Source organism: Phyllopteryx taeniolatus, chromosome 19 (assembly GCF_024500385.1).
Source record: "Phyllopteryx taeniolatus isolate TA_2022b chromosome 19, UOR_Ptae_1.2, whole genome shotgun sequence".
In the NCBI taxonomy this organism is placed as follows: Eukaryota; Metazoa; Chordata; class Actinopteri; order Syngnathiformes; family Syngnathidae; genus Phyllopteryx; species Phyllopteryx taeniolatus.
Genome location: NC_084520.1, coordinates 10,872,606 through 10,895,041, shown reverse-complemented (window position 1 = coordinate 10,895,041; position 22,436 = coordinate 10,872,606). Strand labels below are relative to the sequence as shown.

Here is a 22,436-nt window from a genome sequence, read left to right as displayed (position 1 = left end):
CTGACGCCCCACGAGTTAATAAGATGTACGTTAATGTGTCCAGGTAGCTCAGCGACCATGACATCTTTGTCACGTGTCGTCACGCTCTCGCTTTTCTCTCTTTTGTATGGAATTGCAATAAGAAGCTGCTGCGAAAATAGGAAAACAAATAGAATCTGCTGAAATAATAAGCGCTTTCAAAGGGGGTAGCGATAGCATGGTACATTAGATTATTCTATATTTGCATCCATATAGCATTTGTAAACTTGGTGATGGTGGCTATAAAGTGCAGGGTTTCCCAACCTTTATTGGCATACACTATATTTTACATAAGAAAAAAAATCTTTCGGAACACCGCCAAAGAAAAATATCACCAAAGGTGAATACACGTTAATTATGTGCCTTCTAACTAACATCTAACAGAAGAGCAATTGATTAATAACTATACACCGCATTAAAAAAAAAAAAACGAAACAGAATGGGTTAGTAGCATTTCCATTCATTTCAATGAGGAAAGACGACGTCAGATACGAGTGTCCTGAGGTACGAGCATGGTCACAGAAAGAATTAAACTCATATCTCAAGGCACCGCTGTATGTTATGTTAATAATGTCTTGCATACCTTTTTTTTTTGTGCAGGAAAAAAAAATGCCACAACGTTTAAAAATACAAACATACACATCTTTCAACTAGTAAAAGTCCATGGCCAATATTTGTCAAATAGCAACCACACACTTTCTTCGGTCATTGAACAAATGTCTATTCTGAAAACATGTAATACGTTGATACTTAATATAGCATTTCAGGCTGCAAAAGAGTCTGCTTTGCTTCTGAGATAGCTTATTAATGTAAATGCATTTTGGTTTTTGCAGCTTGTTCTGCCTACATTTGATCATTCGCTTCTTGAGACTTGAGTGGCGTTGCCAATTATCTGCACATCCTGCTAAGTGTGGACCTAGAAATCCTCTGCTGTTCCTGTTTTTTGCTTTATTCTTTTATTGAGCGGATTGAGGGGCTGGACGGGCAGCACTCGAAAGCTGATTATATCCGAACCCAGCTGTGAAAAAGGGCAGATAGGCAGGCCCCAAAGGTGGGGTTACGGGGGCGAAGGTGGGGCTCGGGGGGGGTCAGGGTTGAGGAGGAGGAGGAGGAGATTATTAGAGAAGGATGACCAGAAAGAAGAGAGAGATAAGCAGGCCGTTGTTAAGGGATTTAGAATATTCATTGGGGATATAGTGTTATGCATCTAATTAGGGGTTTAGGCCTCCACAATCTGTCTGTCTAGTGGCCATGTGACAAACAACCGTTTTACCCGTCCACAAACGAAGATGATAAAACCAACAATTACCCACTGAAAAAGGAAAGACTTGTACGGCATACGTTAGTGGAAAATAAAATGAATTACACTTGCATAATAGTATGACAGGATCAATGTTAAGTCACACTTGCAGTGTTTCACAGAAGCGTTGTTCTCAAAACAAAACAGTGTCCATTAAAAGTAAGCATTATCATCTCTGCTAAAGCAGAATCATACAGCTCTTACACTGCATCTCATTAGACACATACAGCACATACAGTAGCTCATAAATCTACTTGAGTACTGTACTCTACAGTAAAAAAACTTCATTACTGCTGAGTAAAATTAGGAGCAGCAACAAGGGATAGATTTCTCTGATCTGATTACTAAATAGTACGGTATCTGTGATGGCACTTTGCTGTTCGCGTCCCAGGAGTAAGCCTCGCCGCCAACCAGGAAGATGAGACGGACATGGAGACGTTTCAGATGGAGATGGACAAGGAGAGCAGGAAGTGTACTTTTCGCACCATGCAAGGGAACTACTGGGCCCTGGTGGCCCACGGAGGCATCCAAAGGACAGCCTCACAACTGTGAGTGATGCTCTCGTTCCTGCTCAGCTGTCTTAAATGTCAAGACTATATGTCAGTATTACATTATTGGCTCAAATCAGTTGGAGCTTTCAGCTTATTATCTTGTTTGTGTTATGAGTATAATAATGCATTAAGTCGATGTAAACAATCTTTTGCATTTTATGGCCAGATCAGCAAACAGCATGTTTGCAATGGAGTGGCTTGGTCACAAATTGGCATTAAAAGCAAACAATGGAAAATACATCTGCACCAAGAAGAATGGACAATTATTGGCTGTCAGTGATTCCATAGGTGAGATTTTTTTTTTTGGGTCCAAATTTCCACCTACTTCTGGACTCAGATATACTTCTCTTTGTAAAAGTCGCTGTCGTCTTTTGTCAGGGGAGGACGAACAACTCAGTCTGAAACTGATTAACCGGCCCATGCTAATTCTACGAGGGGAGAATGGTTTCGTCTGCCACCACAAGAACTCCAACACTCTGGACGCCAGCAGATCTGTTTACGACATTTTCAGCCTGCAATTCAGTAACGGCGCCTATCATATTAAAGGTCAGCGCACAACACAGCCGCTCAAACAAGACTGACTCATTATCATACTTCACTGTGAAGGACTACTAAGTGACAGATGCCTAAATTCAAGCACCAAACCGGACAGTCCACCTTTGCTAAAGAATGAGTAGTTCTTCAAAACTTGGGTATATGGTACCACAACAGGTGAGTTGGAGCCTATCCCAGCTAATTTCGGGCAAGAGGCCGAGTACACCCTGTACTGCTCACCAGCCAGTCACATGGCACCATTTTCAATTGTTTTTTTTTTTTTTTTTTTGCTATGAGGCATTTTTATGGTAAACCTTATTGCCATAATGATATCAATATGGAAGAATACAATTAGTTATTTGTATTTTCAAGTCACATAAAATTACATCTACAAAATAAATGATTCTTACATTTAACCCACATAGTCCAGCAAAGTAATTTTCTAGTCGATTTGTAGTTGACAGAGAATTGCGAGAGAGTAGATTGTCCAACAACAGGATTTGAATTGAAGAAGCAAAACATATATCCTCTCTTCTGTTTATTTTATTGTTAGATTACACTGTGTTGCGATATGAAGATGTCACAACGTGCTCATGCTAACACTTCCCACAGTGGAAACGGAAGGCCGAACCATGTTTACTGTTCCACTTTGCTGCTTTTTGGAAATGTGGTTTTAGTTGAGTGAGGGGAAATATTTACACTTCATTATACCAAAAATGTTTTCCATGCAAGTCCGTCTTTTCCAAGAGTTTGGAAAAGGACTTTTTCTGTTCCGTGACTGGTTGAATGAGTTGATGTGGAAGAACTTGACTTTGCCTGCCAACAAGTTCCATATTCGTGCCTATGGATTTACAGTGAAACCCCAGTTAACGGGGGATAGGGACCAAGCCGTAAATAGCAAAAAAACAAAACAAAATGTGGGTTAATTAACACACCCAGAAGGCTTATAATTGCCTATATTAATAGTATAATAATAGAGTAATCTTTAATACAGTGTAATTGCAAACTCAGTTTACAACATTACCCTTAAAAATAAATGGCTTACAGACGATCTGCAGATTTGTAACTTCCACTAACAACTGAGGCTAAACTGAGCTCCTCCCTGACATCCAAATATCTTAGAGCCATATACTCCCGTTTGTGTTTGAGTTTTTTTTTTGTTTTGTTTGTTTTTACGTGCATGGCTTTCGCCAGTTAATATGATATAACGTGTCGCCGTTCAGCCATCGGATTTAAGTGGTAGGGACACATTACGGCCGTTGGGGAGTGTTATGGGCCAGGTGTGTCCCGCACTCTCAGCACGAGTCAACTGTCGCCGGGCAGTTAACTGAATCAAAACGTGCAATATGATGTTTCACCTTCACGGGGCGCTGTGTTTACTACAGCCTCTGGAGTGCTGAACAGGAAAAGTGCTTAGATGTAACTCTTCAACAATACTTCTTTGACACCAATTACTACTTTCCTATCAGCCAGGGCTTTGGTGCCATCTTAGGGCAGTGCTTACAAAAAGAGCACACAAATACGCATATAGGACCGTTTTTAAGTGTATAGCTGAGGATATGTGATGTGGTGCATTTTACCCCTCAGGTGTGAACGGTCGCTTCTGGTACGTCAATAGTGCCGGTCTGGTGTGCTCGGATGGTGAAGCCCCCGAGGATTTCAGCGTGGAGCTCCGAGAGCGCGGCCGCCTCGCCATCCGGAGCACGAATGGCCGGTACCTGCGTGGGGACCAAGGAGGCACGCTTAAAGCAGACGGACTCAGCTTGAGCAGCTCGGCTTTGTGGGAGTATTAATAACGGGGGTTACCTGTGACCTCGCTGTTGGCTCTGTTGTCATGGAAACAGCAGTGTCTAGAAATTGAACTTTGAGGTACAATACAGATGGATTTTGAAAAGAGGCCCTTATGCTCTTATTCTAATTAATATTCGCGAAATAGTAATTCAAATGGTTGCCTCACATCATGATTGACCCTTTGGATATAAACCCTGAGCCTATATTTTTTTTAGGGCCAGAGCTGTATAGTACTCTATCTCTCCTCGTCCTTTCTTCTTCAAGGAAACTTAAGTGGTGCTTTCAATGTGTAATGACACTTTCCACGCATGGGGGTCATTTGAGAAAGACACTGGCACTGTTAAGGGAAAATGAAGGTCAATTTTTAGACAGAGTCCCTCATTAGTGTGGCACAACTGTCCCAGGGAGTTTATTAGCAGATGAGATCTGGTTTCGAGAAACAGTAGAAGACTGTACTGTACTGTACTGTAACTAACACTCATGCACACTACATACTACCAAGAGAATAATTTCAGCCCTTTTTTTTTTTCTTGTCTCAGTGTATTTTTATTCACTGCCTCTCCCTTTTTTTGGCGATGTAGACAAAGAGGGTTCATAGCAATGGTCTATGTTTGGGTTGTATGGTCACATTGTAATGCAAATTGGGCACCTTCCCACATTACACTTATACCTGTTGTAGTTGAGGCAACTCAAACCAGTGTTATGATTACCAATGTCAAAGCTTACCCTATGTGCAACGTGTTCTCATAATTTTGAGGGGGAAAATGGTATATTTTACCACAATAATGCTTCGTTTTTTCCCTTTTCCAAGTAACAAAAGAATGCAGCTTTTCTTTTTCATATCACAGATCAAAGCCTTTTGTATGAAATCGTACTTTTAAAAAACAGACTACTACATGTGTGACTACAAGTGCAGCAAACAGTAACAGCAGTAGGAGGTCAAATATAAGTTATTAGAGATTAAGAATAAAAGTGAAAACAAATAAACATGGTCTTTGCAGTCAGTCAGCTTTAAAAGCGTAGTTATATAAAAAAAACTATGAAACATGTTATTTTATGAGATTTTTCTTTTTATTTATCAAGTGTAATGCTTGTTCAACAACAAAAATGTACACTCGTGAGCAGTTACATCCGTCCATCCGCTTTCTGAACCCCTTACCCTCACTAGACTGTCCTAATGTTTTTACTGACTTGACTGATTGATACAAATCTTACAGTAATATGCTGCCCCCTACTGGAATACAGTTGACATTTGAAGCACTGGTGCGCCTTTAATAAACAGTCTTCGTGTCATCTGGATTTATTTTGGGCACATTTATGGGAACATCTACTTGGGAGAATATAATAGGATTTCTGTATCAACGTTATTGCACAGTGATTAAGACAAATGTTGGTTTCAGTTGAAACAGCTCTGTGCTTTGCCATGAAATGAGTCACGCCTATTTACATCGATAGTGTTTTGGTATCCAAATACAATATAGTGTTTTCGTGTCTATTTCAAGTTGAATTGAGCAAATACAATACATTTAGTACAAATTTCTACTAAATTCTGTGTACATGTTGACCTTGAGTATTAGATACTAGGGAGTATATAAAATACAGTATATTAATTTTACTGTGACGTAAAAATGAAATAAAGTCAGGTCACATAGAGCAGGTCCAGCTGACTCCCACTTTCCAAAAAATACATGTAAGGTTAATTGAAATCTCTAAATTGCCCACAGGTGTGAATTGGAGTGTGAATGGTAGCTTGTCCATATGTGCCCTGCAATTGGCTGGCAAACGGTCCCGTATGTAGCCCACCTCTCAACCAAAACCAGCTGGGATAGACTCCCTCCAGCTCACCCAATGACCCTAACGAGGACAAGCACTTAAAAAATCAAAATTAAAAATGAACTAATGGATGGATGGATGGGTCACACAATAATGAAATGGATAGCTCAGAAAGATAGAGTAGCTCTTTTCATTTATTGTAAGGTCACAAGTCCAGAACCAAATAATTGCTTCCTTACAGATAAGCTGTAATATAATAAGTCAAGCCACAAATTCTTCCCACACTCTTGTGCATGTATATATATATATATATATATATAAGGCACAGTGCGTCGGCTCTGCTGGGACAGATGTTAAATAATAAGCAGAGAATTTTCATTTCCTCTGAGTTCTTCATACACATTGAGAAGACATGATGTCACCTTGCCCATGGACACACCCTCACCAAAGGTGCAGGAGATTCGACTTTGCTGGAGCTGCCGTAACAGTTTCTGATATAAAGAACAGAAAGTCAGCATACTGTATTAATTAGAATAAGACACGTGAAATGAAGTATAATGAGCTAAAGAAGTTAACACATTTCTTAACTCTCTCATTACATTAATTAGCAATAAATTGCAAGACTTACCTCTGCACGCTGTAGAGCCTCTCTCACACATAAACTCTGCATCTGGATTGTGGAAGAAGGCTTGTCAGGCGCCTTCTGCAACAAATTCTGTATCAAAGCACAAAAGATGTTCATTCTAAGAAGTAGAAAAATATACTTAACTCATCTCTCATCTACAGGGTGTCCCCCAAATATTGATTTACTCTTCTGTTCATTACGCATGTATTTGTGGGAGACCAATGTTTTCTTTTAAATAATCTTTTAATTATCTTAAATTTGATATAATTTTCTAACTCATTAGACTTGTATCTCGAGGACAGCAAACACCAAAATCATAACAAAATATGAGTAATGGCCAGTCAAGAAGTGTCAAAAAGATGGTTTGTAACCTGTACTCTCCGCAAGACTGCATGATGCATTCCACAAACATCTGCCAATGAGGAGCTCTCAATCTGAACTTCCACGATGACCAGGGGCTCCTCCCGCTCCACAGCACGGTCCTGTGCTAGGTTAACCTGCACAAGAAAGTCACAACTCCATCACACATACCGTTTTGCCACGAGGGCTGCAACTATCGAAATCTAATCTCCATCCATCCATCCATTTTCTGAGCCGCTTCTCCTCACTAGGGTCGCGGGCGTGCTGGAGCCTATCCCAGCTGTCATCGGGCAGGAGGCGGGGTACACCCTGAACTGGTTGCCAGCCAATCGCAGGGCACATAGAAACAAACAACCATTCGCACTCACAGTCATGCCTACGGGCAATTTAGAGTCTCCAATTAATGCATGTTTTTGGGATGTGGGAGGAAACCGGAGTGCCCGGAGAAAACCCACGCAGGCACGGGGAGAACATGCAAACTCCACACAGGCGGGGCCGGGGATTGAACCCGGGTCCTCAGAACTGTGAGGCCGACGCTCTAACCAGTCGGCCACCGTGCCGGAAATCTAATCTAATCTATAAAATCTATCAATAAAATCTATGATTCTCTTGATTATCCTTGAGATTAATTGTGTAATCGAATAAAATTGTATTTTAATAATTGAACAACAAAATGTGTACGTGAGGTGCAGGTATTATTGTTGTTTTTAAAGGGCAACTAAATACAAAACATTCAAATACATTGAATTTAGTGAGGTCAGCAGTGCCCCATCCCCACTATCAACTATGAGTTGATAACATGATGATTTGAACCCAAACATTCTAAAATTTTGTTCAAACCATCGTGTCATCAACCCGTAGTTAGCTAGTTATCGCAGCATACACAGGGAGTCCGCTATCTGTTTTCCAGGTTTGGTCATGTGACATTCACAACCCAAGCGCGAGAGACATTGTGATGTTAATTTCGGTCGACAGCAGAGGGCAATATGGCCAAACATGGCGGTCCTCTGAGCTGGATGAAAATTGATTCATTAAGGTTTAATTCTTCTCCCACGAACGTAATATCAATCAGAATACCGTGTTTAGACACGTGATGGCACATACAACATATTCTTTCAAAAAGAATTTGGGTTTACTTTCCCTCTAAAAGGTGGGGCTTTTCCCTGGTGAGTGATATGGAGTCAGCAAATGAGAGCGTCGAGTTGGCTGTTGTGAGCTCAGGTTAGCGGCTGCTTGTTAACTGGCTAATCCGTTAGCCAGTCTGCGTCTTGAGTGCCTGGACCTCAGTCGTGCCTGTAGCAGCTTGTGTATGAATGTGCTACTTACGTGTTTGTTTTGTTACCGTTTGTTCAATAAATTGGTTGAAAGTGCACCGACAGCTGTGTCTATCCTTGACCACTATGTGGAGGCTTTACAAATATGTTCTGGTCGGCTGAATCAAATTGGCTAACATGGATACCTTGTGTTAGTAATTGTAGACTTGCTGTTGTGGAAGCCAGGTCTGCTTTGCAGGAGACTCATTGCGCATTCTGTCTTTTACACACGCTTTCCTCCTGGCTCGCTGCTACCACGCCAGCCTATTTCTTCAAGGTGTGTCGCGTGAGTCTACAAGTAACATTCGTCCGTGTGGAATAATGTTCACTGCAAGGCTTCAAGGCAGAGATTCAGTTTCCACATTTTTTGTAGTTGAATTATAAAAGTTATTTGATTCATCGTTTCAGCCTTATTTGCCATACACAAAAATGAGCTTTATACCTCTTTTGCCGTGAGCTTTATCGTGTGCCCGTTGGGAGCTCGAGCATGGACCACTGGGCTGGTGAGAGCCATCTTGTCTCCTTGCATCTTCACCCCTCCGTGGCCTTCACAGAGGAGCCAGTCCAGCAGTGAGATGCACACATTAGGAGACACCGCTTCGGATTCCTCAGGGCCTCCCTCTGAAGGTTTCAACATGTCCCTCAGTAACTGAGATGACACCTTAATGGTTGCAGAATGCTGCTCGTTCCCTGCGTCCCTTTCTACGCCGCAGCGTGATTTCAAAAAAGCTCGGATGGTGTCCGCCACGGTGACGTCGTAAGGTTGAGATGTGGCGTTTCTCTTTGCGTCTGCTGGACTGAGCACCCGCAGAACGTGTAACCAATCCACCATCAGTGTGTTCAACGGCAAACTGACAAGACCACCCTGTGGCAGTTCTGTCACTGCCTCCTCTCCGAGGAGACCTGAAAATGAGAAAGTGAGAGAGCAGGAAACACTACAAGGGACCGACAAGTCTCCTGCTGTAGCCAGTGGCACGGAAATCTCCAGTTTCTCCCCTGGGTGAAGATTATGGAATGGGAATGAATAATGTTTGGAGCAGCTTTCCCCCTCGGGGGAGTCGCACATAGGGAACGCTGTGATGTTTAGTGTCCATCCTCGCTCCAGAACATAAGAACTTCCATTATCCAGAACGCATTTCAAGTTCAAAGAGTCTTTCTGAAGCAATGTGCTCCAGCTGGTAGTGGCGTGACAACGAATTGGTTTATCCTGAACGGGCGCGAGCGTCCTGCCGTCTGCTTCGGTGTTCAATAAGAAGCTGATGTTGAGCACCTGATTCAAGTGTTTAAGTGTTTGGTTTCTGGATTTGATTGACGCTTTCAGCACTGATGATCTAAAGGAAAAATCAATCCATTTCAAGTTAGCTCGATTTGTTAATGACACATTTTACATAGGTTTGCCTACATAGAGTAACACAATGGATTTGATACGTTCCAAACCCACCTGCAATAGGTGTAAACCCACGACAGAGATTTCCCCCCCCCCCCCCCCCCCCATATAGTGTTACCCCCTCCCGCATGCTATAAACACATTCAAACCTATAAGGTGTATCAGAAAACTTCAAAGAATGGTGTCACAAATGATACATTTTTAGCCCAAACTACAAACTATGAGCTGTCTCTTTTCAAATGAATCCCCCTGGAGTTTACCGCACTTTACAGGCCTAGTCTTAAAACCCACTTTAGCTTATTAAAACACACTTCTTTGTTTGAAAATGTATTTAAACAAACACAATATGGACAAAATGAACTAAAGAATGGCTTTAAAATCAGGTATGAGTAGATGAGTCAGTTGTTACTAGTTTACTCGGTACAGTCCCGGATTCAATTGGATAATTGTCAAAAAAGACATACCGAAGGCGTACCTTTCATAAACGTCTCCAATAGCTGACAGGACATCTCTGATGCTGCGACCAACATGTGAAGAAGGAGGCTGAGACGAACCGCCATCTTGCAACCCAACAGGCAAACTAATCCTCTGGAGCTGCCCCCTGCAGGACAGTCCCAGCAGCTGAACTCTACCTGGTACAGAAAGAGCTGTTCTCTCAGTTCGGTTTGAAAAAGGACACAGATACACCAAATAGAAATAATCAAGAACTTATGAGATATGGGGTTTAAACTAGGGAAGTCCTTGATCGACTATGGGGAAATTTAATCAATTAATTGATTGTTTTTAACTATTATTTTTAGAGGGATGGAAGAAATCTCACTCTGAATGTTCTGAACTCCTGTTTAGATAAATGTGTTGAGCAGAATAAAGCCTGCGTGGATGTAGCTCAACCTCCCACCGCTGATATCATGTTTCCCTTCTTCCAAGTCACGCACTTCATTTTGCCTCTTGCTTCCAGGCACGATAAATCAACCATCGATTGCACACAATTCTTAAAAAACAATTAATCAATTATTATGCCTATCCGCAGTCAAAGTCAAGCACTTCTGAACTCTTATTTTCGAGCATGTTCAGTCACTGTGCATAGCTGTCATTAGTAGCTAAGTACATAACTATAAGAAAAAATACATACATACAATATTTATTAGACTATTGCATTTGCAGGTCGCTAGACACATCATGGATTTTGGGTTGTAACATATTTTTCATAAAAACACGACTAAAATGTAGAGGTGCAAAAACTGATCGATTAATCAACAACTAATTGATTATCAAATTCATCGAGAACTATTTTGATCGATCAATCGTTTAGAGAATTTAAAATTGTCAGAAGTCTATTTATTTCAGCCTCTCAACAGTAACTTAGCTCATATTTCTGTAGTCCTCCATGACAATAGACTGATTAGCTTTGTGTTTAATCTAAATAAAACATTTACAACCATCTGCTTTTTTGCATTTTAGTCTGTTTTCTGACATTACGGACAAAACTAGTAACTGAATTTTGTTTGTGCATTTTCTGCAATGTCAATTTGAAATAATGTCCCATTTTTTTAATAAAAGGATTGAATTTATAAAACATTTTTTAACTGACGCATCGAATAGTAGTAAAATAATCTACAGACTGATGGATCATTACAATAATAATTAAAAAAAAGCAATATTCCTTGCGATTCACTACTCACAAAAAGTAAGGGATATTTCATGATAACCCTAAAATGCACTATAAAACCCAGGTGAACCGAATTTGACCGTCCCTCTGAGAAGCTAAGACATTCAATTTGATGTCAAACTTCATAATTTACCAAATTTTCTTACCATCGGTGTTCCATGCATGTTTTGTCAAGGCAATGACTCTACACACATTTAAACTGATGACATTCTGAGGCGCAGAAGCACTTTTCTGAGACCCTGCCTGCCCCATTGCCGCCTCGGATCCTCCGGTGGAGGCCTGTGACAGATCCAGTACCAGCAGGTCCGAACCAGTGCTGTAGTACAGGCAGCGTTTATCAAGACAGGCACACACCACAGGTCCGGGCACACACACCTCGGTAAAAGCAGCTACGATGCCTCCTCCTTCCGGTCCTGCTTGCTTGGATGTGACCAGCACAACTTTACCTTGTTCGCCCAGCGCAACCAAACATTCTGCAGGATCTGTTCGAGTCCCAGCAGAGGCACCGACAAACACAACAGGTTGCTCGAGGCTGTGAAGGACTCTGAGCTGTGATCCTGGTAGACGTTGAGCGGCGAAACACAGACGGCCGTCCAGCAGACCGCAAAAGATAACCGGTGATTTGGCTAAGGCTGCGTCAATCCCGAATAGGACTTTAAAGAGGACCGGCTCAAGGCAGACGTGACCACTTGGTAAGCTTGATGAGGACGGTGCAGCTGCAGAGTGGACGCAAAACAGCACGGGCCTCCTCTCGCTCCGCTCATCTGTGATATGATGCCCTGAGTCTGACACCACTGGCGCGTTAAATGAACCAAGCCTTTCATAGCTGCCCAATATTGACTCTTCGGCTATTTTGTAGCGTGTCAACAGCCAGGATGTCTTTGTCAGCCTAAGGTTCAGGAGCACAGAGTTGACCAAGAGTAGGGCTAATACTCCCTCTTCTCTGATAACCAGATGCTCGCCAGATATTTTCATATGAGGCACAATAGAGGACGGTCTGGAGCTTTGAACCCTGAGCAGAAGAGAGAACACTTACATGAGGGCAGTGTTTCACAAACTTTATTAAGCACGGCTCACATAATTTACATTGCAAAAATCGCACGTCGCACCAAACAAAAATGTCCGAAAATGTGGATACACAAGTTAACTATGTACCATAGGCATCTACTGGAAGAGCATTGAATTGTTTTGCCTGTCACTACACGTCGCTGGCATAGACAGATAAACAAAGATACCTTATTGTGGTAAATAAAATGTCATTCAGTCAGTAACTTTGACACATTTCAGTTCTACAGTATACCACTACAACCATAAAGTTTTGACTGTAGCTCTCTTACACTGTCAATATAAACTGAATATTATTCTCTTTGTAAAAGTGATTAGTATTAAACAGCTCCTGTATTGGATATCATTAGAGTATGTGGGGAGGTATATAAAAGAGTTCTAACCTGGATGGCAAAGATGACAAACCGATGCAGTAAACTCCACTGCAGCAGGCCACATAGAGGGTCTGCTTGTCTTCATTCACGACCAGGTCCCTCACAGGACCAGGAAAGAGGATGATGGCCTGCAGAAGTCAAATTAATAGGAGGGCTGGGCGATTAATTGGTTTCATTGGTTATATCAAGGTAACTGCTCAGGATTTTCTTTTTGAAACTGATTTTTAATTGTCCCTTTTTCTTCCATAGTTCAAAGTATTGGTGCTTGTACATCCATCATTGCTTGCACTAACAACATGGCTGCAACAGAGAGCAGCTACATTAATCATTTCATAAATCTGACATCCCTACATGAATAAAGTTTTCTTTTACCAAAAAAAAAATCATACAGTACAACTACAGGAATAAAGTGTTATTATATTCATTCTAAAAAAAAAGGCTTCTTTTTCGAGAACAGTCCTACTTTTTAAGAGAATAAAGGTGTCTTTTCTGGAACAAAAGGAATAATATTACAATAAGTAAAAAAAACTAATAATTTATTTGAAATATACCTTTCGTCCCACTTTAAACTCTGACTTTAAAAATCATAATTTAAAAAAAATAGGACTTTATTCCCGATGATTGTAACTGTGTTCCTTTTTCTCGAAAAAAAGAATTTATTCATATCATAGTCCAACTTATTTTCTAAAAACAAAAAAATAATTATTGTAACTTGTTATAGTTACTTCATCACTTTTTACAAACACATCCCAAACTTGCCTTTAACTCTCTGTTTTGGTCGCTGAAGACATAAACCTCGTCGCTTCCAGTGGAGAGGAACACATCGGCTCCCACTCTCAGGCTGCATGACTCCGACGAAAAGCCAAATTCTGTCAGCGTCTCAACCACACACCTTCCTTCCATAGCCACCGGCAAAAGGTATTAAACGTGTGGAATCAACTTCAATGTCAAATGTGGAGTAAAATACATATTTCGTGCTGCTGCGGGTGTCATCATTGGACGCTGGATGTTTACACCGGATGCGAAAGTCCCACTGAGAGATCCGCGGGTCTAATTCTGACCAATAGCAGTTGAGCTATTCTTCTTCTTTTCTTCTTTAATGAAAGTTGGCCAATAGCGTTAAGACTCATTACCGCCACTTACTGGATTACTTCTCAACCTTTAGACAAGGGAGACACAAACGTTGAGCAAAGTGACCACTGGGTGTCCACATACACTTCCGTGTTTGCTATCCCCGAAGAAGAAAAGCGTCTTTCTCATCCAATCAAAACAGACTTATCTAAAGGCGCTGTGAATTGAAAACGCTTTTCCGTTACGACGAAACATTCTTCACGAAAGGTGGCCGAAGAACCAAATGGAGCTATTTCAGGACGAAGAGTTGAAAATGTTATTTTATGAAAATAGGCTGAAGACTTACGAAGGGTGGCCGTTCGACAAAGACTGCATTTGCACACCCGAAAACGTGAGTCTTCCATTTTTGTCAAACGGTGAGCTAACGACCTACCTTAGCTGTCGAACAGCATAACATTCAAAATGGAAACAGTTCGTAAACAAAAGAGGAGGAAAACAAGAGCAATCCTAATAATTTCCTTATCATTTACCTTTTCTATAAGCAAAAGGGAAAGTCTAGTTATTAAATCAGAAATCAGATTTTTGGGAGAAGAAAAGCCATGTCGCCCCAGCACGATCTTATAATCAACTTCAAACGTTGTCCATTGTTGTGTTTCCACAGATGGCAAAGGCTGGCTTCATCCACACACCGTCAGACAACAGCCCGGACATCGCCATGTGCTTCTTTTGCCTTAAAGAGTTGGAAGGCTGGGAGCCCGACGATGACCCGGGGTAAGTTGGACGCATTACTCCGCGAAATAAAATAGTGACTTTTGCACAACTTTAAATCAGGCTGTGCGGTTTGTTTTTTTTGTACTCCTTTTGACACAGCAACACAGGAGAAATGTCCACAACATCTATTTTTTATTTTTTATTTTTTTTAATATAGTGTTTGTTTGTTATGGTCTCGGAAGAGCTGGAGCCTATGCAAGCTAACTTTGGACACCCTGGATACATATAGACAACCATTCACAATTTATCCATCCAGCCATTAGAACACGTTCAAGCATGGGGCGAACATACAAACTCCACACAGGAAGACCACAGATGAGACTTAAACCCAAAACCTCGGAACTGTGAGGCAGACATGTGAACCACTACGTGCCGTGTTGCCTTGTGCAACATAATAGTAATGGTTTTTGCTCTGTGTTTGCAAGCAACAAAAGGACTTTCATCTCTAAGATGAATTTTTCTCTAAAACCAAACAAGTATACAACTGCTTATTTGTGTCTCCATTTCTTGACAGAAAAGAGCACATAACCCATTCGCCTTCCTGCTACTTTGTTGCCCTGAAGAAGAAAGAGGAAGATCTGACTGTGGAAGAGTTTTTCAAGCTGATGAAGGAGAGGAAGAAATTTGAAATTGTATGTTGCTCGTGTAATGCTTGACATGAGATTTTTATTTACTTTTAACTTAACTCAAAGAAAATATTGAGTTATAGTTTGAACATGAGCTTCTGCAAACACCCACATTTACACTCCTGTAATTGCCTGTGTATCTAATCCTGTGTCTTCTTCACTCGCAGATAAAATCATGTAACGAGGCCATCAACACATTTAAGGAAGCAGCCAAAGTGAAAAGAGCAGAAATAATCAAGTCAGTAATGGGCGAAGAGTAGCAAATGGACGAAACTGCCATCTTGTCTGTATGTTCAGTCTGTATGTTTTTCCTTTTGTGTTACTGTATTATGTGTGTTTTAATTCATAATTTTTTTTTATTCCTTTATTTGTTTGTGTATGCCTCATGTTTTATTACCAAGTAAGACTGATAGGCTAAATATAGAATAAACATTTCCCCCAGTGTTTTGAATTTAAATAAAAAGTAAAAAGCTCATACACCTCTGCCCCTTATTGTCTCGGATTAATTGCGATTAATCAAAATACATATGTGATCTGTTTTTTTGTTTTTTTTAAGAAAATAATCAATTGACAGCCTTAGTTGTAATTTGTCTTATTAAGACTCATAAGCCAATTCTTAATAAAATACATAATTGGTAAATGTACAGTATACATATTTTATGAATATTTTACAAATACCTTTGCATTTTATTTACAGTGAATTAGCTCATCCATTAGGAAGGACGCTACCTCCAGGGGGTCGGACTGATTCCTCCTCCTGTACAGTCCCGTGCACTTTAAATTACGTCTGTGAGGACGCATACTTATTATAAGGCCGTCCACTGAGCTCAATAACCATTAACAGCTCACTATGTTTCCACCAAAGCATGAAATAGAACTTAATCAAACTGTTTAAATGAGTGACTGGACTTCACTTTGACTTTACTCATACTAATTGGCAAAGTTAAGATTCATTCAATATTTAACTTGTCTTCAACACAATTTTATTTATGTATTCATTTTCAGAATCATCTTTAGTGGCCAAGTATGTTAAAACATACAAGGAATTAGTCTCCTGGAGTTGGTAGTCACGCTAGTACTATGGCAAAAAAAGACACTAAGAAAATAAGTCCCACTCAAAATAGAAAATGAAAGGAGCCCCTCTCTCTCTGAAAAGGTCCCATTCAAAAATCTGTTTAAAAAAAACATCTGCATTTTTTGCGAAACCCTTTCAGTCAAAAGCTTCTTCATATTAAGGTCTCCACACCAACGTAACTCGCAACAGTAGCAGACATACAATTTGTTGTTGTTTGAAATATACAATGTGTAATTGTCTTTGCTTTATGTTTAGTTTGACAGTGAATGTCAACTGGTAGTAGCATTAAACAGCTTAAAGACATTTTAAAAATATTTCTTTTGCTTTTTCTGGCATGAGCATTCAAGCTAGGATTGTCACTGGACCCTTTTTTATTTTTACGTTGTGACACCAGAGTAGCCCTCGTTTGCCATACGTCATGTGTTTTCCTAACCAGTGCAACATTTGCAAACAAAAAACAGGGATGCAGCTGAGTATGTTGGACTAGTAATTAGCATTCTCAACAATAAATTGCACGCATTTGGTGGTGAGGTCTGGGATGTAACGTCTGTTGCTCACATTCTTTTTTTCCCCGTCTGCACAAAACACAATCACAGTCTTTGTGTATTTGTCTTTGCACAAGAAGACAAGCAAATAAACGAGCAGATAAAGATAAATCCTGCCTCCGTGTGCTCTCACTTCATCTCTTGGCTCGCTTGCATGAAACTATACTCGGGCCTTAAAATAGAAACGTTTGTGTCTGTCGCGTTCACGTCGAACGTCAAAGAGAACTTTGAACGGTGAAGCTACACGTGAACTTTATCACACACAGATACACGCGCGCACGACTGGATTCCTCCTGCTGGATCTTTTCATAAAGATATACTATTGCCACAGCCGATGACGTTCCCATGGCAACCTTAAGATCCTGTGCAGACAAAGGAGGAGGGGGAGTAGGTGCGAGGATATGGTGAAGCTCTGCCTCATTAGAGATACAGAAAACAGAACAGTTTTTTTCTACGTGAATTGATCTGACACGCTTTAGAATTATGGATTTGGAAGTTGTTGTTTTTTAATGATATATAATACAACGCAATAGACCTGCAAAGAGTCTGTTTTAGTTCAAATAACCACGCTTACATAGAATAGCACTTGTGTTTGTGCAGCTATTTCTGTAAATGAACTGCATTCCAGCCAGAGATATTCAGTGAAGTTTGCAAACGTTGAGTTGATTTTGCTGATACAAAGGGGGCAAACAAGTTTTGGGAGGAAATAAATACATATTGATTTTACTTTCAAAATAATACACCTTAGTCACATCCATTATGACACAGAAAATAATGTTTATTTCAGTTGCTTTTAAAAAAAAAAAAAAACGCTCAATTTTTTTTTTTCTAATACAGTGTACTCCTGCATATTCATGCTACGTTATTTGCAAAGTCACCTATTCATAGATTTTTTTTCTTGTGGGGAGGGGGGTTATCCTCTGTTATTCACTAAAAAAGTCACATATTCACAGTTTTGTGCTCAGGTCAAAGCAGTAACACTACAGTGGTGCCTTGAGGTACAAGTGACCGACTTACAAGATTTTGGAGATATGAGCCGTTATCAGAAAATGCACAAACATGAATTCATTATAATTCAGTTACTGGTTTGGTCCGTAACATGCCATGTTCATAATTGTTTACCAAAGTAAAAGCATATTGGATTTGGACAATGTTACCTTAAACGATGGCTTAATTGATAATCAAAATAGGTGATTAGTTTGATCATCAATTCGTTGTTGATTAATCGTTGCACCTCTACATACAATTAAATGTGATTTAAGCAAATTTGTTATTGCAGACGTCTGTATCTAATTGGTGGCCCTTTTTTTGGGGGGGGGGGGGGGCGTCAGTTACTAGCGGAATAGGAGCGATTCACTGTTTTCAGGTATTTGTTCCCATTAGATAAAAAATGATCGCTAAAATCCTCAACTAAAGCACCAAATGAATGCTCGTAGTTTAAGGTTGAGCGCTCTTTTAGGCAATTTGATCTCTACACGTTAATGGTGGCTATACACTGGAATATATTAGACATTTTCATAAAAAAAAAAAAAAGAATTATAAAACAAGAAAAATAAATATAAAAAAGAAAGTGAAATCAATGTCACCGAATGTTACAGACTGAATTTTCACACATCAGTTCTTCCAATCGCACTTGTCCCAGTTTTCGTTAATGGGGTGATAGAGGTTATCTCTTTCCTTCTTAAGATGGTCGATGATACAGCTGGGCGCTGAGCTGACGTATTAAATCCATCCTTTCAAAATTCCTCTACATGTGCGCTCCTTCAGGACGGCTCTCACTCCCTCTGAACAAACAGATGGACGGCTGTAGCTCCCGATCCAATCGGAAGTGGCGTGCCAAGCCTCTCAAGAGGGGGGGAGGGGGGGGGGGGGGGGGAGGGTTTGCATCTTCGGCCTCCAAATGGCAAAGTGTTCCCGTGCGTAAAGTATGTCAACCGGGCAAGCAAACCTTCCCGGCGAACAGCAGGCCCACGATGGTGAAAAATATGGACAGGACAAAGAGCACATAGGAGGAACCCACCCCGGTGTTGTTGGGCAGCTTGTATGGCTGTCCTCCAACCTCATTGACGTAGAAGCCGATTGGGAAAATGAGGGCGGCCATACAGAACAGGACCACTGACAGAAGAAGAAAAGGAAGAGAGCATTACAATTAAAATAGGGCTTCCTCTTTGGATGCTGTGGGAAAACATTGAAGCAATTAGGAGAACATACCAAGTTACATACTGTATTCATTTAGCGGCATCATTTGAGCAACACATGGGAAAAAGGAAATCAATTCCAAAGCCAGGGCTTCTCAGACTGCTTGGATCCAAAGAAAGTTTTCCAAGGACTCCCTCATTATCCTTGATGTCAATTAAACATAACTACCATGTACACCTAGATGCCGCAGGAATTAAAAAGTTGGATATTTTTTGAGAAAAAGTCATAAAATGACAATAAGAAATTCATATATATTTTTTTTTAAGAAAACGGTGTGCTTTTCTTTTTTTTAAGGCGATATAGCATAATAATTTATTGCAAATTATATCGCTAGTTATGGCTCAGGGACCCCATTTTGAGAACCACTGACCTAATCATTTGAAAGGTAATGATGATGATGATGAAAAAGTTACACAATAATATATATAGATATATTTTTTTCTTCCAAAAGATATAGAAAGTATTATAACACTACTACAATTTGTAATATAATTAAAATAAATCAAAATCAAAATAATTATAAATTACAAAAATATATATATATATATATATTTTTAGTTGCGGGCAAAAATTGCAGTTATGAGTACAGATGGTGGCAGCGAACATCAACAACAAGCAGCACAACTGTATAACATAATTCATGTTTCCAGATGTACACTATTTAAGTGAAGAGGAAGGAAGCGACGGGACACCTACGCCCTGTGAAGGCGATCCAGCGTGCGTACCGGATGACCTCTCGGCGCCAGTGGGACATGACCAGCAGAAAGCAAGTGACGGTCAGCGAGAGGACGCCCAGCACGATGAAGAAAAGGGTGGTGACCCACTCCGGGGGCATGTGCGGCGGGATGCAGGTCCGATCTCGCCCGTGAATGGTCTGGCACTGTCGGACCAGGCCGACAGTCAGAGAGCCTGGATGGAGAAGATATACAGGACACCTGTATATTATGCATACAGAACAAAATGACACCACAGTGCATTTGGAATGAAGTCGCAGCATTTGACTTTCTCCAGATTTTGTCATGTTACAGCCTTATTTCAAAATTGAATCAATTATTTTTTCCTCACTTATCACTGAATTAAATCTTCAAACTGTGCCTAATGTTACAGTGGTTTAAACATTTTCTTTTTAATCCAGTTGAGTACATTTGTTAAGTGCAGGTCAGTTCTATTTAACTTTTAAGTGCAACACATTTTTTACTTAATCTTTAAGAACGGTTTGTTTTTAAATACTATAGATATATATATTTTTACTTTTATGTGCTATAAATTTGAACTGAATCATTATTTAACTATAGTTTTTTCCCCCCTTATATCCAAGCACAGCATTATTGTTGAAACTGTGCATTATGTTAGAGAGGCTTAAAATAAGCCCCCATTTTTTTATTTTATATTTTAAAATGAACACTACTATAATACAGGTTGTCCCTCTTTGACTGCAAGTAGACCAGACTAAAGGGAGAAGATGAATGTTTTTTTAATATATATAAAGTACCATTAAATTATCTTAAATTGAAATGTGCTTTTATTTATTTAAATTCAATGTAAATAAACACCTAAATCAAAACAAAACATGAGCAATGACCATTCAAATTTCAGAAAATGTCTATAAATAGACAAGGTATAATAATCATCTAATACATCACATAGGAATAACTTAAATTTAAATTTAAAAAAAACAACAACTGACGTTTGTGTTGCTGTTGTTGCTTCTGTTTGTTCTTCTGTGTACATTGAACACCTCAGGCCCAAATTAATGACACCATGAGTCACATCTCAGAGTGGTTTAATCCTCCAGGTGGAAGGTCGCTCGCTCCCAAGAGACCTCATTAAAAGTCACACATCCTCAGTCATTCGACTTCCTGCCTTAATCATATACGGCTAATTAAGATAAAGGGGTGGTGATTTCACGCCATTGTTTATTGTATGGGGCATATTTATATATATATATATATATATATATATATATATATATATATATATATATATATATATATATATATATATTGGTTTCAAGACAAAGTAGGCGCTGCAGGAGCTTAAAGAAGTACATTTTAATTATAAAAAAATGTATTAAATGTATTTATTTACTATTATTATTATCATTATTATTGCTATTATTTATTGTGTTTTATGTTAGATTTTTATTACGCACAGCACTTTTTACAGCTGTGTGTGTGTGTGTGTATTTGTGTGTGTGTGTGTTTTGAAGTGCTTTAGAAATAAGGTTGAGCTGAATTGAGCTACTTCACATGAGTGGGGGCGTATCTGCTTGCTCGTAACTTGAAAACAAAGACGAAGTGATGGCTTGTAACTCGAAAAACTGTAAATCGGGGGCACTTGTCAGACAAGGGACCGCTGTGCTTTTGACTCAAGAGGACTTTGGCGCCATCTTGTTGGATCTTAGGGTGTTTTAATTATTGTCACTCTTGATGGGTGGGCGGACATTCCATACATTTGTATACAAATATTAAAAATTAAAAAAAATTCCATCATATGTCCCCTTGAAACAGTCCTCACGAGGCAGTTATTCGGTGAAAGAGTTTTTGCGGCGTTGACGACTTACCGGCCGCCTCTCCGGTGCTGATCCAGTCCGGGTTCGCGATGCTGGCGATGGCGAAGACTTCTGCAGCGAGGAAGAGACATCCTGATATCACTGTCAGTTTATCCATTTTCCCGTGGACACACACGGTAGGGGCTGGGGGGGGGTCCGGTGCTGCCAAGGGGTCTTTGTGGCTCTATCCCACCTCCAAGTGCCCACGGCTCGGTGTGGATCACGCTCGCTGCGTGAAATCCCAGAGAAAGTGCTCCATCCGAAACAATCGCTCTTATTCCTCCAGTAAGGTAAGGAGGGGAATCACCGCCCGGTTTCCCGAACCACCATCCCGGCAACTTTCTCGGGGATATTCCTCGGCAAGACGGCTGGATTAATCACACAAAGTGGATGTGTTAGCCGCTACGATCGTCCAGCGATGATTTAAAAGTAATAACAATAATAATAATAATAAATCCATGCAGTCGACTTTCCCGCAGCCCCTCCGAAACACTCTCCACCTTATGTTTGACAATTGTCGAAAACAAAATGCAGTATCGCGTTAACTTATTTTATAGTATTTGAACAAAAAAAAAGACAAAATCAAAAAACGTCTGAGCGAGACGACGTTGTGGGTTTCTCCGAAAAGTAGACGTGTTCAAGCTGCAAAAAACAAACTCAAATCCAGCAAGCTTGCTTTCTCCGAGGCTGTCATCGTCAGGTCTCGCGAGAACATGCGAGAGCAAGTGACCCAAGCTACTGAGTGGACTTCAGGTATCTCGTTGAACAAGAACAGAGTATTAAAAATAATGACAATAAAATTAAGAATGTGAATTCCTGTTAAGGTGGCTGAAGTACT

The 22,436-nt window shown here is 40.2% G+C and overlaps 4 protein-coding genes across 7 annotated transcripts in view; 2 read left to right on the top strand and 2 right to left on the bottom strand.

The window, feature by feature from the left end:
- fscn2b (fascin actin-bundling protein 2b, retinal) overlaps nucleotides 1–4,835 on the top strand; it is a 56,880-nt gene extending 52,045 nt beyond the window's left edge. For 2 of the 3 annotated variants that reach the window (XM_061756324.1, XM_061756326.1), the window contains 3 exons: nucleotides 1,710–1,866; nucleotides 2,036–2,415; nucleotides 3,991–4,835. In XM_061756324.1, the coding sequence (XP_061612308.1) occupies nucleotides 1,710–1,866; nucleotides 2,036–2,415; nucleotides 3,991–4,196 (743 nt within the window). In that variant the 3' untranslated portion in view covers nucleotides 4,197–4,835. The remainder of the gene's footprint in view (nucleotides 1–1,709; nucleotides 1,867–2,035; nucleotides 2,416–3,990) is intronic. The other variant, XM_061756325.1, reaches the window with a different exon arrangement.
- Nucleotides 4,836–4,935: 100 nt separating this feature from the next.
- On the bottom strand, nucleotides 4,936–13,930 carry faap100 (FA core complex associated protein 100). Of its 2 annotated transcripts, XM_061756323.1 has the most exons (9): nucleotides 13,520–13,930; nucleotides 12,770–12,888; nucleotides 11,695–12,333; nucleotides 11,468–11,637; nucleotides 10,128–10,284; nucleotides 8,708–9,596; nucleotides 6,964–7,089; nucleotides 6,596–6,682; nucleotides 4,936–6,458 (listed from the first exon to the last, which is right to left on the bottom strand). In XM_061756323.1, exons 1-9 carry the CDS (start codon nucleotides 13,661–13,663, stop codon nucleotides 6,321–6,323), a joined length of 2,469 nt encoding a protein of 822 aa, XP_061612307.1. In that variant the 5' UTR covers nucleotides 13,664–13,930; the 3' UTR covers nucleotides 4,936–6,320. The 2 variants fall into 2 exon arrangements, with proteins under 2 accessions (XP_061612307.1, XP_061612306.1); XM_061756322.1 differs by having other exon boundaries at nucleotides 11,468–12,333.
- A 74-nt stretch (nucleotides 13,931–14,004) lies between these two features.
- Nucleotides 14,005–15,705, top strand: birc5a (baculoviral IAP repeat containing 5a). The gene is made up of 4 exons (XM_061756328.1): nucleotides 14,005–14,222; nucleotides 14,493–14,602; nucleotides 15,117–15,234; nucleotides 15,396–15,705. The coding sequence occupies exons 1-4, from the start codon at nucleotides 14,115–14,117 to the stop codon at nucleotides 15,486–15,488; spliced, it is 429 nt and encodes a 142-aa protein (XP_061612312.1). The 5' UTR covers nucleotides 14,005–14,114; the 3' UTR covers nucleotides 15,489–15,705.
- A 1,941-nt stretch (nucleotides 15,706–17,646) lies between these two features.
- On the bottom strand, nucleotides 17,647–22,285 carry LOC133469369 (uncharacterized protein C16orf52 homolog B-like). Its single transcript, XM_061756327.1, has 3 exons — nucleotides 21,611–22,285; nucleotides 19,744–19,956; nucleotides 17,647–18,963 (listed from the first exon to the last, which is right to left on the bottom strand). Exons 1-3 carry the CDS (start codon nucleotides 21,714–21,716, stop codon nucleotides 18,779–18,781), a joined length of 504 nt encoding a protein of 167 aa, XP_061612311.1. The 5' UTR covers nucleotides 21,717–22,285; the 3' UTR covers nucleotides 17,647–18,778.
- Between the last annotated feature and the right edge of the window lie 151 nt (nucleotides 22,286–22,436).

Excerpts from the sequence above, each read along its gene's own strand:
- birc5a (XM_061756328.1), top strand. The coding sequence starts at position 14,115 with ATGGAGCTATTTCAGGACGAAGAGTTGAAAATGTTATTTTATGAAAAT. Across the intron at positions 14,223-14,492 it reads GCATTTGCACACCCGAAAAC|ATGGCAAAGGCTGGCTTCAT; the intron begins GTGAGTCTTCCA and ends GTGTTTCCACAG. Across the intron at positions 15,235-15,395 it reads AGAGGAAGAAATTTGAAATT|ATAAAATCATGTAACGAGGC; the intron begins GTATGTTGCTCG and ends CTTCACTCGCAG.
- LOC133469369 (XM_061756327.1), bottom strand. The coding sequence starts at position 21,716 with ATGGATAAACTGACAGTGATATCAGGATGTCTCTTCCTCGCTGCAGAA. Across the intron at positions 19,957-21,610 it reads CAGCACCGGAGAGGCGGCCG|GCTCTCTGACTGTCGGCCTG; the intron begins GTAAGTCGTCAA and ends TTCTCCATCCAG. Across the intron at positions 18,964-19,743 it reads CTGGATCGCCTTCACAGGGC|TGGTCCTGTTCTGTATGGCC; the intron begins GTAGGTGTCCCG and ends TTCTTCTGTCAG.
- faap100 (XM_061756322.1), bottom strand. The coding sequence starts at position 13,663 with ATGGAAGGAAGGTGTGTGGTTGAGACGCTGACAGAATTTGGCTTTTCG. Across the intron at positions 12,334-12,769 it reads TTGTCATCTTTGCCATCCAG|GGTTCAAAGCTCCAGACCGT; the intron begins GTTAGAACTCTT and ends TCTTCTGCTCAG. Across the intron at positions 6,459-6,595 it reads AGGCTCTACAGCGTGCAGAG|AAACTGTTACGGCAGCTCCA; the intron begins GTAAGTCTTGCA and ends TCTTTATATCAG.